The sequence below is a fragment of the Zeus faber genome, assembly GCF_960531495.2.
Source record: "Zeus faber genome assembly, chromosome: 17".
Lineage (NCBI taxonomy): Eukaryota > Metazoa > Chordata > Actinopteri > Zeiformes > Zeidae > Zeus > Zeus faber.
The window spans coordinates 24487377-24507276 of NC_137204.1; the positions used below are offsets into that span (position 1 = coordinate 24487377).

The window sequence follows — 19900 nt, forward strand, 5'->3', positions numbered from 1 at the left end:
TTCATCCATGAAGGAAATTTGCAGTGTTAGCAAGAGCTTACATCAACAAAAACTGTCAATTATAATAATGAAGCAATGGATGGAAAGATATAAAAAAAAATGGAAATATATGGAAAATGTGGAAATATAAAACTTGCTGCCTGGAGATTTTGGAGAGAATAGAAGTTGTAGTTGTGTCGGAAAACATATTTACGCGCAGCATCCGCCCTCTTTTCATCGATTCTTCTTGCTTTTGCTCCCCAGAAAAGATTCCCCCTAAATACAAATTCAGATAAGTGCCACTACCCCGTACGGCGTGGCCTCATGTAAGTCCAATCCTCTAAATAATTCTCATTTCTCCGGCGTGGCCTTCGACGCGATGGGGTTTTTCACGCTGCAGGACGCTGCAGCGAGACCCCGTCCGACATTAAATACCAACCTGAATTATTCACACCGCGCAGCTCCAAATAGGTCTCTCCTAAAGTTGGCTTGAGTAGATCTCTCAAACGTTTTTAGGTTGGGGGGGAGACTCTTAAATTGGAGAGCTCCTTGAGTTGTTGACGTAGAGGAGAAACCTTTCACAATTTACAACAGTGTCAATTCTACACTGTCCTCCTGTGCCTTTTAAAACTGTACTTCGCCAAAAACTCGATGCAAATTTGTGAGTGAATGATTCTTCTTCTTCTTCTCGAATCTTTATTTACATCGTCCCATTTTAAGACAAACGGTGACCAGCTTTACGAGCAGCCGTGGGCGTACAGAAGATAATATATACCTTTTGTGAATGGCCCGGGGGGAAACTCAGGTGTGATAGCGGCGACAGCAACGAGGATGATAAACAGGAGAGGTGCAGGTTATAGGACGAGTTGGTCTGGTTTCCAGAACCAAACCAAGACGGTTAGTATACAAATATAAATAAGAAAAAAAATAAAGATAAACCACTGAGCCGCCGGCACTAGATTTCTGCGCCTGATCCCTGAAATACTGAATGAGTGAACATATACGGTCATCAATTAATTTACAGTCTGTCAAATAGTCCCTGATCATCAATAGCAGTCTACCATTAAATATGATCACTATAAATGTACATATATGGATATGACTGAATATATGAAGCATGAGTCCATGCAGTTAAAAGTCACATGTAAATAACAGCCAGTGCAGGTCTGGAGGTTCTTATGTGCGGGCCAAGCCTTGGTTGTGGAGCCTGACGTCTCCTGGCGCAAAGGACTGTCCAAAGCTCTTTGCGGCGTGCCGAGGAGGGATGAGTCGTGCTCCTCACCTTCCCGAGCTCGTCGTGGAGGGGATGGGAGGGGTTCGCCGGGCTGCGGCGTCCTGCTTCCTCCTTCTACGGAAGCCTGTTGCGCACGTTGAAGGACCGGAGCCTCCTCAGAGGGAGCGGCTAGCTCTGGCACTTCCTGTAGAGGGCCCCGCTATTTATTGTTCATGTGTACTCCAAGGAACTCGTAGGTGTCCTCCACCTCCTGGGGGTGGGGGATGGGGAGTTGGTGGCCTCTTCTAGCTCCGCTGGTAGTCCACCATCAGCTCCTTGGTCTTTCTGATGTTGAGCTGGAGGCGTGATTGCCGTCACACCACCCTAAAAAATAAAAAAAACCTCTCCACCAGGGCTCTGTACTCCTCCTCATTGTCATCCGTGATGAAAAGAGACACCATTTTCTTTCAACATTTAATTCAATTTCATAAATTAATTTAGAATTTTTAATTTATATTAAAAATATTTATACTAAATATTTGTTTACAAAAATCATCAAAACAAACCCAAGAGAAACACAGTTGGAGAAAAGATGAAACTGAATCAGTGTAAAAACTAAATAAAACAAAACTTGAGTAAATTACAGAACAAAGTAAAAACACAGTGAGATGAGAGTTGAAAACAAAAACAAATCAGACACATTTAAATGGAAAGGACAAAATCAAATGAAACTTGGAGTACTTAAGGAATAAAAAGTCATCCACACACACACACACACACACACACACACACACACACACACACACACACCGCCTTTCTACAACCTGAGCAACTGAGTCACCGCGAGTCATCACTTCCAGGTGGAGGGTGGAGGACAGGAAGCCTCCACCTCCACACTTTGGTTAGAGTGCTCACTGTGTTTGCCTTTGCTCCATTATTCTCAGGTTAAAGGTTGAAGACGCAAAGTACAGTGTTGGTCAGAATTGTTTTAGTCACTTTAATCACATGTTTCCATGGTGATGACCTGTCATCATGATGTTAATATTTGAGAACCAAGATGTGAAACTGCCTCCGAATCACCACTTTTTGTTTGTTGTATTTTATATATAACTGATATGTTTTTATATTATATTCATATTTAACAGACTATATCTTTGTCATTTGTTTTCCTTGTGTCCATCTGTAATTGTGCATTGAGGCAGTATTTGGTGTTATACATTTGACCTTTTTGTATGTCAAGCCTGCATTATTATTATTGTTATTATTATTATTTTAGATGGATAGTTTCATCTATTATGTATTTTATTTCTGTCACAGCAGATTGTATCAAAAAAATGGGCAATAATAATAACATAATAAGAAAAACAAATAGAAAAACATGGAATATACAGTAAAACTATGGATTAAATTACAATTACATTAAGTCTAATTGTTTAACTCTATGTTAGCTTTTGTTGATGGATGTGCACATTTGTTATTTACAATTAATCGTACTTCTCATTCCTTTCTTGACTTGCACTGTTTTGTCCCTTTGTTTTTTCCGGGTTTTTTTCGCCGGCCAACGTTATTTCTTGATGATCATTTCTTTAAATTGAAAACCTGCCCTTTCCGTCTGCAGGGACCAGCCTGGCACCACCGAGCAGACCAGCACCGAGCTACTCAAGTCCAGTCGCTCCTGGGACCGGTTCTGTTGGACCAGGGAGGCCCACTACCTGTGTCTTCGCCGGCTCTCCTCGCGCAGCTACTCCGCTATTATGATGGTATGTTTGTCACGGGCTTCCGATACGCTTCTTAAATGTAGGTAACGATGAAAAGGTCGACAATGATCTCTTCCTTTTTGAAACGGCATCAGGAGCTCTGGAGAGAAAAAGCAGCAGCGAACGAGGCGATGAGAGCGAGGAGGAGTATTGTGTGGAATGCATGTAATGTATATTAAAATGAAGGAATATGAAGTATTTTGCTTGCACTTCACTACTTAGGACTTCATTTATAATAAGAAAAATGTATAATTATTGACCTCCAACTCGACAGAATTAATCCATGCACTTCACACCCACTCCTCCTCCAGATTCGACGTAATGTCCTTTTTTTTCTTTTGTCGGCACAAAACAAATGAGCAGACACAGGATAACAACAATACAGTACCACACAACACAATATAATACAATACAATACCACACAATATCACACAACACAATATAATACAATACAATACAACACAATGCAAACAACTTTATGCATCCCACTAGGGGCAATTAGTTTGGAGTAGCTTGTTGTACAAAAAAAACTAAGTGACATACAGTACAAGCAAAACCAACTTGATAAACACAATAAAAAAGGTCAGATAAAACATTCACCAACAAAGCATTTAGTCGTCGCATTGCAGAGGGAATTTTAGAAAAGCGGTTAGTTTAATGAACGGGAGAAACATAACGACGCCCAGATGGCAAGAGAGAAAATTCACTTTCAAGACCGTGTCCATGAAGAACATGGAACATGAAGCCAAAATACTTGCTGTTTTCTGCAGGATTTGTTTGCCGCCAAAATAGCTCAGACCTCTTTGTTTCACTCCGGTGATCTTGGAACAGATTTGAACAATGCCGTTCCGGCTATTTCTGTCGGTTGCTGTGAGGCCGCGAAGGCAACAGATAAAAGGGGGAAAACTCAGGACACTCTAAATAAAAGATGGATAAAAAAAAAAAAGCACTGACAGAAAAGAAACAGACGTTTGGTTTGCGGAGAGGGTGAATTCTCTGTTGCCGCCGCTTCAGGACAGCCTCCGCGTTCACATCAAATCGAAGGTGATCGTGGAAAACAGTACCCAAATGTTTGTACGATTGAACCATTTCTGCGCCGCCGTTATGTGCGATGCACTCTTTGGCTGCGTCTCTGTTACTTCTAAAAACCAACAATCCTCCTAGTTCCTTGGTTTTAGATGTGTTCAAGTCCAAGGAGTTGTCGCGCCAAGAAATAAAATAGTAGCGTTTCCCGTGCTCTGATTGTGAACCTCGGTGAAGGGACAGGCACGTGGCGTTGCCAGGAAATTCTCCTTCCTGAGTGCCCTGGCGTCCCTCAGTGTAGATAATAAGGAGTAGGGGCGAAAAGACGCCCCCTTGCGGCGAGCCTGTGGACGTAGCTCTAGAGTCTTGAGAAACCGCCAGTTGCACTCTGTGAGTCAAGAAGTCCAAGATCCAGAAGACGAGCTGGCGGGGCTAATTGAAATGGCGTAGCAAGCTTTCCAGTAAAAGATGCGGCTGCCGTTTTTCCGTCGCCGGTGATGTGAGCGCGACTGGTCTGAAATCATTAAGTTGCCTCGGTTCGGTGTTCTTTGGGAAAGGTATCACGGTAGAAGATTTCCGGATCGCAGGGATTTGGTTACCAACAAGCGACCTCTGGAAGACAGGGTGGAGGACACCGCTAAGCTGGTCGGCGCTGTGTCGCAATGTGTGCCCGGAAATGTGATCCAGATCGGGGGCCCTCCTGGTGTTTACACGCTTTAACAGATCTCAACAGCAAGAAACGGCAAACATTTGTTCATTATTTTGCTCCATTGTTTTATTTATTTTTTGTTTGTTTACTTTTGGCAAAGTCGCGTGGGAGAATACCCAAGCCTCGCGCCCGCCGAGTGTGGGCTTGCCCAGTGTGAACACCCCCGTCTGGAACACGTGGTGGAGTTTGAACAGCGCTACATTTAAGGAGGATTGTGTAGAGCGAAAACCCCAGGGCCGTCAGGATGTTGAACGCTGTGTACTCTTTGGGCACCTTAAGTCAGTGTGTGTGTGTGTGTGTGTGTGTGTGTGTGTGTGTGTGTGTGTGTGTGTGTGTGTGTTTACTGTCTAGCATTCATTCATTTATGTCTGGCCCCCAAGAATTCCCATATCCATGGCTTTGTTGCTCATTTTATTATCTGTGCCTCTCCCCATTGGCCGGCGGTGTTGCCCCCTCCCCACGGCAGCTCTGATTAAGCAGACGTACATGTGATGTGCTGGCAGCTTCATTGTTTGGACCTCTTGCTCACAGGTTATTTAGGCTAGTGGGGCTGCTTTGCATTAGAATGGGCCCGTATCTGTTTCACATGTTCTGGAATGTGATGCTCTGACTTAATGATTTAATGTGAAGCGTTTTAATGGGGGAAATAGAATCTGTTCACCAGCTCGGACTATTATTTTGATAGCATGTATTATATTATCTTGTATAGTGTAGAACTGTAGAAAGATGTTTGAGTTTTACAAAACATACATTTCGAAAACAAAAAATATATAATTTTTTTTATGAATACAGTTTCGGATGTGTGTGTGTGTGTGTGTGTGTGTGTGTGTGTGTGTGTGTGTGTGTGTGTGTGTGCGTGTGCGCGTGTGTGACTTGTTTAAAAAGTAAAAAAGAGCCGATGAAGTGGGGGGAAAACATTGAAGTTCCAACTATTATAGCACTTGTATGGAGTTTTATCAGTGTTTACTTAATAATAACAACCCTTAAAAGTATAGAACTTTTGAACATGCAACTCAAACCGTTTAACATAAATAGATGATGATGATGATGATTATAAATAAAAGAGCATTTAAAGAAGCCAATACCTACTTCACTTCTTAAATAATTTATACTCACATGTTTGAGTGACTGTCACGTAATGCATATGACGCACACATACGGACACTCAAAACAACCCCTGGTTAAGTTAAAGTAGTTCTAATAATGCAATCATGACGTTTTTGGAGGTTTCTTCTACTTTGAACGCGTGGGACTGTGCGGGCTTCTTAAAAATCAATACTATCACGGGAGGGACCCATCTCGGCGACAACACGGGGCGAGTCCGCGGGCTTCTGGGCGAAATAAACGACCGTGTTGTTTTCAATCCTTGTAAAACAAGTGGTGACACTTAAATCACGCACCTTTATTACCCAGCTGTTGTTTTTTTTATAACCGCGTCCCGGTGTAGGGGGGTAGTTCTTCGGAGACACAAAACGACAGCACCCCTACGTTGGGTTTGGTACGGTCCAAACCCCGGCGACGCGCCTCGTACGTCGCTCCAGCGGTGTAGTTATTAATCCCACTTTACTTCAAGTTACGATGGCGACCGCTAGACCATAATTAAAACATATATAAAAACGGCGAAGGTTTTTATTCGAATGTTTCCGGGCTCTATTTAAAAATACTTTCAAAGGGATTCCCCCCCCCCCTCCTCCTCCTCCTCCTCCCCGGAGTCCGGTTCAAAGTACAGATGCCAGTGAGAGGAGGACCGCTGCTACTCCCTCCGAGCCGGGACCCGGGCCAGTGTCTGCATGTGAGTAAGGCTGCGTCGTGTGCGCGTTACTGATCCCTCCAAACGTCCCCCCGGTCCCTCTGCAAACGTCCCCCCGGTCCCTCTGCAAACGTCCCTCCGGTCCCTCGCGGCGCGGCGCTTCCGAAGTGCCGTGTAAAAGACATATAAAAAAAAACAAATACGAAAAGCAGCGAACTACGACCCGAGCCTGTTGCATCCTGCCCAGACACCTGCTGGGCACCGCCGCCGACGATGCCCCGTTTAGAGATGGACAAAAAAAAAAAAAAGCGGTGTTTACTGCAGGTTGCCAACCCGGACCGATTGAATGAACCGTTTACGTTTTTGATGCGTCGGTCGTATCAACACCACACGCCCCTGGGCCCGCGGACGGGACGTTATTTACGTTAATAGCCCACTATACGCGCGCACAAGGCCTCAAAGTTAACGTTTCGCCGTCGCAGCCCTGATCGCACAGTCCTGCGACTTCGGGTTTATTTTATCCCCTAAAATCCCGTGTTGCGTGAACACCAATAGTGCGTGCGTGCATGCGTGCGTGCGTGCGCGTGTGTGTGTGCGTGTTCTATAAATGATTTGTTTGCGGCGCCGTGCAACCGGACGTCGTGCGTGTGGTGGTGCAATGAGCCTCAGTGGCCAGGAGAGGGCGCGCCGCTGCTGGTTTTCAGCTCTTCCTCTTCCTCTGAATGTCAGAGATTAAGATTCTCTGCATTGGGTGAGGGACTGTCCAAAATAAGTCAGTGCATCTTAAAAAAAAATATATATAATAATAAATTAGGCTAAAATCTAGCTTTTTAACTTAAAAAAAAAAAAACCTTCAGCAGGTATTTATAGTGGCTTAATAATATGATTCCTATTTGTATTGTAGAACTGGTGCTATTACGAAGTCAACCATTTAGTTTTATGAATTCCACAGGACTTTGGAATTTCTCTACCCGGAAGAGCTTCAAACCAAGGAACTTCTTTAATTGCTCGACTCCGCAACCACATTTTGTCAAGCGGTACGTTTAATGCCTGGAATGCAGCGTTGTTCCGCATGTTTTCCTGAGCCACATTCTCGTGACGATGACCCAGTGCCTCAACTCTCAATCTCATCGGGGGAACTTTGTTTGTGTGGCACCGGTTACGTAAGAGCGTCACGTTTCGGCCTTGAACCAGGGAGACTCGCCGCATGCCATCCGCATCACATCGCAGAGTAAGACAATCTGATCAACCCGTGTACAGTAGCTTTAACCGGGGGCGTTTCCCTGGCTGCTACTTGGAGGGATTTGGGTAAACACAGAGAGGGGCTGGCGGCTCAAAAGTCCCATGCTGTGACCGGCTGTTGGGGACAAAAAGGAGCCGCATTGATATTGTTTACATTTGACTTAAGAATGGATGGGAAGGTTGATATATGCCACTTAACATACTGTATAGGCCTTTCATTATGGCAACAGTGAATTTATGTTTTGGTGGAATAATGTTAACGATGCGAGAGGGCTTTTTCTATGTATGTATTTTTTTTTTTTTTTTGAGGGAAATTTTGAGGAAATGTCGTTATTAATAAATGAATAAATGGAATGTGAATCAGGTGTGTTACAGTGTTTCCAATTCCAGTACAAATAGCAAGCGCTTCTGCAGTGCATTATTATAAGGTTATACTATAATACACTGAAACCAAATTAATTGGTTTGGAGTCATTGTATCAACCTAAAAAAAAAAGCTTTTATTTGTTAAACCTATGTTTTGTTTTTTTTCTTAACTCAAATGTTCATCTTAATTTCTCAATGTCTAATTTGGAACACCTAAGAAACATTGATATCATTATAATGATTATCTTTTTTCAGTGTAGTGGCATGACATGGACAATATAAACAAATAGTTAACCACAATTATTTTCTATGACAATCATGGACTACATTCCTCGCAGTGGAATCCCCTTTTACTTATTAAAGACCAGTGATGCACCAATGTCATATTTTGACTTCCGGTTCTGATTCGGAATCCTAAACTTTTAAAGTACCGGCCAATAGAGAGTATTGCGATCCAGTTTCAGATCAATAGTTTGGGGTGATAAGAATATAATGACATTTAATCCATCTTTTTCTCTTTATCAGAATTTAGTCTGTTATTTTTTTCGTTTTCCAAAACAAAGACTAAACAAGTAAATTAAATATAAAATATACAGACGCAGCTTAGAAGCACTATATCTGGTTACATAATTAGTATTGATCCATTCCTAATTGAGCTATGGGGGGAGTAGTTTCCCTATGTTGGTCATGTTGGCTCCATGCCGCATCCATAAGTGTACAAAGGCCAATACCACCATACTTTTATAACTTTATTTTAAAGTTTCACAATTTCTTAATTCAACAATGGCAGAAAAAAACGTGCAAACTGGAGCTTGGACTTGTACCGAAACCCAGTTTCAGCCTCAACGGTGTCAACTTTGGTTCTGCGTTGAATTTAATCTTATCGAGTATTTCCTGCAAGCTTTGTAGCTGCGGCTTATGTCTAATCTTCTGCAACAGCTCTGTCTATTAAACATGGTATGGACATTAAAAAAAAAAAAAAAAAAAAGATCCCATTTATGCTACAGCGTGGTGGTAAAGAACCCATTTCACAACAAGATTGTTTTGTGGATTACACGAGCAAATCTTACCGTAGAGGGTTAATCCCAATGTGACATCCTGTTTTTTTTCCCTATTGGATTCGTGTGTGTGTGTGTGTGTGTGTGTGTGTGTGTGTGTGTGTGTGTGTGTGTGTGTGTGTGTGTGTGTGTGTGTGTGTGTGTGTGTGTGTGTGTGTGTGTGTGTGTGTGTGTGTGTGTGTGTGTGTGTGTCAAGCCTGTAGATAAAGCTGAAAATGGTCAATAAGTTTAGTACAGTTAAGTACAGTATTGATATTGTTGCATGAACTTGTGTGTGTGAGCTGGGGTGAATAGATGGATGGAAACTTTATTCATAATTTTAGTGTTATAGCTGCTCACATCAAAAATAGGCAAAAATAATAAGGCAATAGAATAAAAAAGAAATGTCAAACTTTGAAGTTAACAAGAGAATGAAAACAATGTGAAAATATAAAATAAACCTAACAATAAAATATGGAATTTACAATAAACCCTTTGATAAACAATGAATATAAATCTGAAAGTAACAAAAATGGTAAAAGCCTTAAATTAAACAAAAAACTGAAGTTGTCAATGTACATAAAACACTAAATTAGAAAATGGATCAATTTACCATGTGCAATAAACCTAAGAAGTTAACAATAAAATAAACCTAACAAACCACAAAAATGAGCCCAAAGATGAACAATGAACAGTAAAGATTTGGTAATGAACAATAAACTTAAGTTTGATTACTATTTTATTTTATAAATTTTTTTTTTGCAAACACAAGTCACTGAAAAATGTACAGTAAGCCTAGAGGTTAACTAGGAGGTCGGTAAATTGCTGCCAGGAAAAAAATGGGGAATAAAAATCAAAATCCTCATAAAATGGAATGAAAAGAGACCTGTCAGAAAATGGATGTCATTGTAGATTTTACAGATGTACTTTAGATCAGATCATTGCTGTTTCATCACCTGCTGGTAATTCCCAGGGAACGCACATCAGGCTGTGGTCACTGCCCGTCTCTTTAAACCCCCCGCAGGCCAGAGGTCCAAAAATTGGGTTATGATAGGTCTGATGCTGCCAGCCCAACTCATGGCCTCGTTTCGCTAAGCCTGGGCCTGAGATGTCAGAGGCACTGGGATTTAACCCTCCACTTTGGTTACCGGAATAATTAAAATGAAACGGGGGGGAATCTAACTTGGGAAGGGGAAACAATTTGTAAAAAAAAAAAAGAGAGAAAAAAACACCACTGCACGCTGTGTTGCCGTCTGAGGTTTTACACATGTTCCCAATCTACAAACTTGAAAATGAAAGCGGGTCTTTCCTTCTGCCGTGTGTAGTAATAGTTTGTGCTTTGCATCATAAGTGTGCTCATCCCCGAACTTTACCTTCATTATTATTATTATTATTTTTTTTCTATTTTTGGATGATTCAAATGTTGCGCTGCGTTCTGGGCGCTCCCCTGAGCGACACGCCTGCGCGGGAGTTAGCGCGTCCCTGTGTTTACGCAGGCTGGGGTTGGTGGGATTTGCGCTGAATGTAGGCCAGCAGAATCCCTCTTACGTCAACGGCAGGCGAGCAGACGGATGCAGGGCGAGCTGGCGGCGGGGTCCTGCGCCGCCGACATGGAGGAGACTGTGGCTTATCCCGCTCTGCCAGAGTGCCGCCGCCGCTAGAGGAGCCCCGGACCGGAGGGAGAGCGGCAGCAGCGGCAGCAGCAGCAGCAGCAGCAGCAGCAGCAGCAGAGTTTAGGGACGGGGGGGCGAGGACCGGGGCAGGGATGAAGACGGTCCTGAGCCTGCACCGGAAATGGGCGCACGCCGTCAAGACCATCCGCATCCTGCAGGGGCTCGTGAGTGCGGATCCGCTTGGACCGCGTGGACGTTTTCCCAGCGGCTTGGGATCAGGCGGGGCCGCGGGGACCGGGTCCCTTTTTGGGGCGAGGTCACGTTAGAGGATTTTTAGGGATTTCTCTTCACAAGAAAGCAAAATAAGTTTACTTTTTTAAATGTAAATGTATTTGTTTTGATTTTGGAAAATTTAAATGACGAGGCATAAATGGTTGTGAGAAGTACTTTAACAGTCAAAATTGCGGCTTTTGTGTCATTTAGGGGTCGGTTATAAAAGAATTACAGAGAGATGAGATGACTCGCTCGGTGATGGTAGATTTTGGATCAATTTTGCCTCTAACGATGACAATTGAGGAGCATTCTGGTTGGTGCAGCTGCTTATTTATGAAAGAAGGCACAACAGACTGTCTGCAAGGTCCTTAAGGTCTTAAAATATCCTAAAATTAAGTTTTTACAAATATTAGTCCTTAAATGTCATTTCTGATGTTTAAATTTCTGAAGCAATTTTGAGAATTGTGATATTGATAATGTTTTGGTTTATTGATACTTTGTTTGAAAGTAATTTCACCATTTTCCTCCTAAATTAAATATCACCTCAGCCAAAATAAATTGAAACATTTCATTTCTGTATCAGGCGGAATTTTTTCTCTTATACATTTTTGTAATGCCCATAAGATGATATAACTGGAAAGTTGGGAGCAACTCTCATTATGTTTAAAATGTCAATGTAGAACCGAATCATGAGCCTCGGTATCAAAATAGATAAACAATGCCCATCCCTAATTTTTAAAAATGACTCATTTTAATATCAGTTTTATTTGATAGACATGGATATTAAACATTACAGCAGTTTAGCTCTAGGCAGTTTATGAGATGTGTATCCCAGAAGTCCAAGTCTTGATTTGGTTTTAAGTTGATGGGGGTATATAGTGGTAAAAGTCTTTTATATATCTTTATGTATTTGCTGCCTCTTTGCTCCCGTCAGACGAAGAGCTCTCGTCGGGCTCGGGCCGTTTTGGACTCCGCACAACGGTGTACGAAGCGCAAATCCCCCAGACGTCACCGTCACTGTCGTGTCATTGTCTCCGGAACGAGGCCGTGTAATAAACGGCAGCGTCAGGAAGGAGCTCGGTGGTTACATCACGTATTCCATTATTAATCTGCGCCGTGGAATCTGACCTGCCGTTGTCGTCTTTTCCCTTTCCTACGCCCAGAACCCCGCCATGGAGGAGACCGTGTGGGAGCAGTACACCGTCACCCTGCAGCGGGTGAGTCCGCGCATGTGGCGCACTTTTGGTTTTACATTGCACCTGCACTTTCGGCACAAAGTTGATGGTTTACAGTTAAACAATTAAATTATTAACATGTGGTGGTGAGCGGCACCGTGGTGATTCCCAGCAGAATATATGAGGTAGGCGTCTCTTAGATGTTAAAACATGGAGTATGGAACTTTTAGAGAAAATAACGTAGAGATTGTTTCATGTTGTTCCAAAGCAACAGAGGTACATGTTTCTCTTGCTTTTATAGAAAATGTCTAAGTCCTGAATGTGGAAATCTCAATTAAAACAAGATAACCAAATATTTCTCAGAAGTTAAAGTACAGAGTTGTATCCATATCTGAAAAAAAAAATCGCACAATCACAAAAACATGACTGTAATTTGTTTTATAAATAGGGATGCACTGATTTATCAGCTGTTCATCATTATTGGCTGGTATTCCCCTTGTTGACAGCCATTGGGCCCATCAGCAAATAGGATGACATTCACCGATGTCAGTGGCCGATGTTTGTGTTGTGTGGCAGACGTTTTGTCTGATAAATGTTGGCTTGGTTGTTATGGTTCACATAGAACATGCTAGACGGGAACGGGATAACGGCACTTTCTCAACGTCACGGGGGGAGCGAGTGGGAGGTACGGCGACAAAACGAAACATGCGTGTGGATGTGTTGCTATGGTGATGTAAAAAGTCTCGGATACAATATATTAAACTAAATGATTTTGTGTCTGTTATTATATATAAGAACTGATGCGAGTAGTAACCTGGAGCTGCCACTTTATCACCGGACCAACCGTGTCACGTGCACCACCATGTCTAAAGCTTCCGTCTGCTCCCCCACCACAAGCACCAAACAGCCTCCATGCATTTAATTAACAGAAAAAAACAACTTTTTTATCAATCTTCAGTTATTATTTAATTGTAATACTCCAGAGAAAACGTCCGTCACTGCAGCGCAAAACTCCGTCAGCCGCAGCAGTAGTGCGCAGTCGAGTCGGCTCCTTCTTTTCTCCACCTCTGTAAGGAAGCTACGCAACATCCGGCTTTAAGTCCATCGAGGACGCCTAAATGTTGAGAATATTTTAACTTTGGTTATTGATTTGGCTATTTTAAATTTATTGCTTTTTTAATTGCACATACTTTTATATTTATATTTCCCCCAAATCATTTTTGTTGGGCTATGTAAGTACTGAACAATTCTTCCCAATTAGGTAGTTGTATGGCAGGCTAAAAGTTATTTTTACAAAAATAAGTTTTGTCATGTGAAAGGTTATATTAAATATTGTTTCATAAATTTGTATGATTGAATGAATGAATGAATTTAATTGAAGTGAATTTTTTCCAGAAATGCTTTTGAGGCATAAATCATGCCAGGGTAAATTTAATCGAGCATTGTTGATAATAGACACTTATAATAGTATATGACAATGTGATTAATAATAGATATATAAATATGTATACTAATATAAAGAATAGACAATGAGACTAAGAATATTTCATATTTTAATCAATAAAGATCACGTTGAAAATGTATTATTTGTTTTGCGGGAAGTGCTTGAAAATGCAAAAGAAATTGTGCTTAAAAAAGTACTTGAAAGCCCTTGAATTTCATTTTGTAACGCCGAGAATGGACCCTGGCAACGGCCTCGTTTTGGACGCCTACAGGTGAACACCGCGTTGAGCTTATTGTTTCTCAGTGGGGGAAAAAGCAGGTTCCCTGACCTCTCAGCACCACCCTCAGCCAGCTGACATTGTCTTACTTTCTTCCGCCCCATCTTATTCCTCGACTCCCATATGCTATTCTAGTCTTTTTCCATATTTTTAAATGGACTAATGTTTGACCCGCTGACTCTCCAAGACTTTCCCTCCCCAACTTTTCTCTCTCTGGACATGTTTACAGAGAGGGATGGAGGACGGGCTCAGTGGTGGTAGATTTAGGCTCAATTTTGGCTCAAACGATGCCGCTCAAAGGCAGAGAGGCTGTCTGCAAGGTCCTTAAAATAAAGTCTTAAATTATCCTTAAAATCCATTTTATACAAATATTAGTGCTGTCATTAAATGGTCCGGAATATGAATTGATGAGGTGTTCATTTCAACAAACACTTAATTATCCATATATTGTCAAGTTCTTTCAGGTCAGAGTCAACTTTTCTGGTCGTATAAAATCCTGAAAATTCGATTGTCTTGAATTCCTTCAAATTAGTTTTACAAAACACTTGCAAGTGTGGAACTCTGATCTTTGTCTGGGTAGCGATTGATTAATTATTTTAGACAGACAAAAAAAAAGTCTGGGGAAAAAATGCAAAAAATAAATTTACAAAAATATACCGAATATCCAAAATGTAACTCAACATGCTCAGGGACAAAGTTGTCAGTATTCAATTCAAAGTGCCTTCATCCTGACACAGTGGGAAAATGAGCTGGACTGTGAATGAGCTGATAGTTTGCGCCACATTATGAATTCAAAACACCTTGTCTTCTCGTTCTCCTCTTCGCAAAAACGCCCCTTTTTGAATTTCATCCTCAGAAATCCAAATACCGGAATACCTTGAAAATAGCCCCTTTTGTGCTGAAGTGCTTGAAAAGCACCCTTGTTTTGTCATTCAAATCGTATTTGTTTTGCGTGAAGTCCTTGAAAATGAATCAGAATCAGAATCAGAAATACTTTAATAATCCCAGGGGGAAATTAGTTAAGAAGGTATGCTTCATAAAAGTACTTGAAAAACCTTGAATTTCATTTTGTAATGCCAGAATGAGCCCTGTCATAAGTGTACTGTCTCACTGTTATACCAGTTTGGTGTAGAAACTGGTCGGTGGTGGAAAGTGGCAAAGCAGTTTCAGCTCCTCCTAAATAAGTAAAAGCCTAAGAAAGATCATTTTAATAATGTGTCCGTCTAGCTTTAGTGCATCCCTAAATAATTGATTCAAACTGATAAGTGTTTCAGTTAGTTCAGTGTGTGTGTGTGTGTGTGTGTGTGTGTGTGTGTGTGTGTGTGAGCCTCGATTCAATGTCATATTTATTCAATCCGACACTCTATATTGATTTTCAATTTTACCGGCATCTTATACATAATAAGAGCAAATTCAGACTAATACAGACATTAAATATTTCAATTAATTTGTGTGGAAAATATTAATTTAGGGGGGAAAATGGTTGCATAACTTACAAAGTGTAAATATAAAAATTCTCAATGTGATTTATAATTGAAACGGTAGAATTTCATCATATTTCGACAATCAATTTTTTTAAATTTTATTCTTATTTGATTGTTTTAAACCCAGGGCTACAAGATACTATTTATCGGGGAGGGTACAACTACCACTATCCACTATGGCAGTTTAAAGTATGTGGAAGACAAATTGCCTCAGAATGACTTGGAACTAGAACCCAATAGGTGTCCTGTTTTTCCCAAAAAGGTAATGTTTGTCAACGTCAACTTTAACCTACGAAACGATCCTCGGCTTATCCTCGAGGTCGATTTTCCAGGAGGTTGCACGTCTGTACTATGGAAAATATTGTGCACAACGGCCAAATCCTAAATTGTATAATTCAAAACCTGCTGGAATTCAAGTTCCCCTCAGGCAGCGTGGAGCAGGTTTTGAGTCACTGATTCAACCATCTCAGCTGCTATTTTTAGTTTGGATGCCAGAGGAACGGTGGGGGCGGGGTTGTCAAGGGGAACTTTACAGATGTTTCAATAAATTGGGCCCCGGGCCGTTCTACTCTGAAACCGTTCCGAAAATTGAACACAACCGCGCTCGTCTACTAATCTACGCTCCACTCCGCTTGGCCGACGCCGTAGAGGAATACTCTGTTATCACCGTCACGGCAGAGAATTCTCCACAACATTAACTTCCATCACAAATATCTGCTTGATAATTAGTTTTGGTCCATTATCAGAGCTAAACTGAGTTTCTTAGTATTTTTTTTTTATCCCAGGTCTCATAACATTAGAATTTCCCACCCCCACTTTTACTTTCATCCCCCTACACCAGGGGTCGGCAACCTTTTGTACCGGAAGAGCCACTTTTTTTAGATTTTGTGAAAATATATATTCAAACTTTTTCCTGCGGGTAATTGGCCTCCTGTCTATCTTGACCACATCCTGATCAACAAGCTCTGGCTGTTTTCACTTCGTATTTTACCATATCACCACAGGTCAACGTTAAGGACTTGCAGCTATTTAATCAATATAAAGTGCATTGGAAAACGAATGATAAAGAGCTTACCTCTGCCTGGATATTTCCAAAAACAATATTCACAACACTTTGCAAATCATCTTTTTGCGTTTTTTTATTTATTTTTTTATTTATACAAATAACACTGAAATGAATAGACACACAGGATGATTTGGCGCAGTGGTAATCCATTCAGGACCAAGGACAGCAGTCGGGTCAAATTCAACGTCCTGACCAGCGTTTCCGTTATCCGGTAACTGCCGGTTTTGACCAGGAAAATCTGTTCAAGTCCGACATATTTAAATCTCTCCGGTTATAATGTACAGTGAAAATAATTCCCTCCGAGCACAATTTGAATTAGTGCTGGGTGGATCATTTAGATTAAAAACAGTCCGCAAATCTGATCATTTCTGGGTTCGGCAAGTTGCAACGGGAAGCCAATCAGTTTGGACGATCTCAAGCTGACAGTTCACCTCTGACCATAGTTCACCTGGTATAGAAATAAGCCCCGCCCCCTCCCACGTGGACAGGTTGAGCTTGTACACGCAGTTATCCAGTAAACACGGAGCCGCAGCGTCCAGAACTTTGAGGAGAAGCTGAAAGATGATGTGTCGTTGACACATACATCCATAGTTTGATGGGTTTTTTTTCCGACCCAAAGCAGACGGTAAATATTCATTTGTGGCAAATATTTTGACAGGACGTCCCAACGAAGACGGACAGCGCCACAAAGTTTTTATTTATTAAGTTCACTCAAAATTTTATTTTAGTGAAATGTTAATAACAGTGGCTGCGCTTGTTATTTATTGTTCACAAACGGAAATAATTAGATTTAAGTAGAAATATTCGCAATATTTATTTATTTATTTATTTTTAAAATGCCATTGACTGACGGGACTTATTTTATTTTTTAAATTTTATAAAAAATATTATACATCTTTGCCCATCAGCCTTGATGAAGTCATTCTCTATATAGTCTGCTTCAGTTAAATTCAAATCAATTGTTTTTAAGCTCAATAAACACAGATATAATATTTGACCGGAATCGCTCCCATTTGTCCGGGAAATTGAAATCTTCCAGGAAATGTTGACCGGCACCAATTTGTTTTCACGGAAACTTTGGTCCTGACCCATCTCAAACTATTGAACAAAGTGTTGTTTTGCTCTACGAGTTTTTACAATTACAAAACATTAAAACCAAACTAGATAACGATAATAATACATGTTTTCAGTTTTATTTTGTCGTAGCCAGGGAGCCAACGGGGGAGGGGGCGTGGGGTTGAAAAGCTGCGGGTTGCCCACCACACCACTACACCCACCACACCATCCATTTCAACGGTTGGAGCTGTCACTACTTCAGTGTCCCGCACGTTAATTAAATGAGAGAGGATCAACATTCTTTCATATTAAACCCTCTGTCCCGGTCCCATTTCTAGCCCTTCTTTGTGTCTCTCTTTCACTGTGTCTCTGCTCTCCCTCTCCCTCTCTCTCTCTCTCTCTCTCTCTCTCTCTCTCTCTCTCTCTCTCTCTCTCTCTCTCTCTCTCCCTCCCTCGACGGCCATCTGGTAGAGAAATGAGGTGGTGGTGGTGGTTTTATCTATTTTTTTATTTATTTATTTTAGTACAGAATGGAGGGAGAGAGTGTGTGGGGGAGGGATGGAGGGAGTAGGTCGGAAAATCTATAGTCTAATCTCATCTGGCTGGAGCGATGCAGTGACAGGTATTTTGTAACGTAGGGACAAATGCGATTCACATGAAGCTGAACTAAAAAACACACACACTTGAGATAGGTATCAAGATAAGGATTAGCATCAGAATTAATTGCCTGCTGATTAGGCTCGGGCGATGGTGCAAAATTCCAATCGCTGGGGGCCAGCGATTGCCAATATAAGATTTTATCGGGGGAGGGGTGAGCTGGATGTAATTTTGAACATAATTTAATGCTACAACTGCAGTGTCCTCGTTCCAGAGGTGCACAATTCATTTTTTACAACCAAAGTATTTACATAAAAAACATCCAGTTTTTTTTACGAAATTAAGTCCCAAAGCAACCAGGAGACATGTCTCCGCTGTCAGGACAATGGGGACGCACAGAACGAGACAGTCCCTTAACTCAGTTTTGTATTAAAAAAAAAAAAAAAAAAAAAAATTGTTTCATACATGTAGGAAACAAACAAAAATAAATAGATCTAAAATAAAAATACAGGCACGGAGGCCGGCGCGCGCCGCTGTCTGGGGGAGAAAGCCAGAAAGACCTGCTCCAATTCTCTGAATTAGGATTACGTTTTTCATTTTCCATACAAGTAAGAAACTAAGGAAATAAAATAAATCGGAATCTTTCTTTATGAGATTAAATTAAATATTGCTTGTGCGTGGGTGGGGGGGCTGCGATGTGTGCACAGCGGCGCGCACATCACGGACGCCCCGACGGCGCGCTGTGCCGCTGGTTCAGGCAAAATGCCTGGAACCGGAGCTGGGGGTCCATGTGCCTTTTTTTTTTTTTTTTTGTCAGCACACGCCCCTCTTAAAGTCTCTGTACGGGGGCTGTAGAGCGTGGAAGTGAGATCCCATCACCAGTGGTTACTGGACAGCTCTGAGCGGAGAGGGCAAGAGCCTCCGCCCCCTCCCTCCGTCTTCCCCCCAGCTCTCCCCCTCCGGTCCAGTTTCAGAACACGGTAAACTGCAACGTTTAAATGCTCTTGGTTTTTTCTCGGTGGATAAAAAAAAAATCCCCAAAAAATCATCTGTCATCGATGTCTATCGACGAGGGAGAGGATTCAATCATAAATCTGCCCAAGACAAACGCTGATACACAAAACGGGCCGTCACTAGATCTGCACACGGAGGCTTAACTTCTCTGATGCACAATCAGCTGGAGCTCCAGCAACAGCAGCTGTAATCAGGATCACAATGTCTTTCATATCAAGTTCAAGAGATTATGGTCATAAATATGGTAATATATAAATTCGTCTTTTGGAAGCCGACTCCTTGTGCGGTTCAGTGACCCTCAAGATGTAAGAACCAGCGGAGAATATGTCCCAGAACACCGTTGTCACAGAATAGTCAACAAGAACGCTGTTTGCGTCTTTTATAAATCATTCCATGCCAGTTGGGGGAGCAGAGTGATTCTGTGGCACCTACTTCCAACACTGAAAGAACCCAAATCACTGCGTCATTTTGTTCTTGTTCTGAATGCATCTTTTTGGTCTGAAAGTTCTACTTCTTTTTAAGTGTGCCTCTGCCTTCATGGTAGCAAATTGCATTCACAATGCCCTTAACAAACCTTGTATTGGTAAATTCCGGGTTCACGGTTTTTACCAATACCACACAAAATCTGCCTTTTCTACGAAGTGGAAACAAAGCTTTTGGGGTAAAGGCCTTCCTGGGAGACCATTATTCAAAAGTCAGTTTTCCATGTATTCGTGTGGAGGAAAATAAATGGAGCTCCTTAAAAACACTGACGTCGGGACCTTGACCTGCGTCAGGAAGCGACGAGTGATGGCCGCTGTGTTGTTCCCCGTGTCCAACTGCAGGA

The 19900-nt window shown here is 41.7% G+C and overlaps 1 protein-coding gene across 3 annotated transcripts in view; it reads left to right on the forward strand.

The window, feature by feature from the left end:
* Positions 1 to 19900, forward strand: part of tjp2a (tight junction protein 2a (zona occludens 2)) — a gene marked incomplete at its 3' end in the record, with an annotated part of 53056 nt that overhangs the window by 9554 nt on the left and 23602 nt on the right. For 2 of the 3 annotated variants that reach the window (XM_080017950.1, XM_080017948.1), the window contains exons 2-3: positions 2811 to 2952; positions 12125 to 12178. In XM_080017950.1, the coding sequence (XP_079874076.1) occupies positions 2947 to 2952; positions 12125 to 12178 (60 nt within the window). In that variant the 5' untranslated portion in view covers positions 2811 to 2946. Of the gene's footprint in view, positions 1 to 2810; positions 2953 to 6356; positions 6474 to 12124; positions 12179 to 19900 lie in introns of those variants that run through there. The other variant, XM_080017949.1, reaches the window with a different exon arrangement.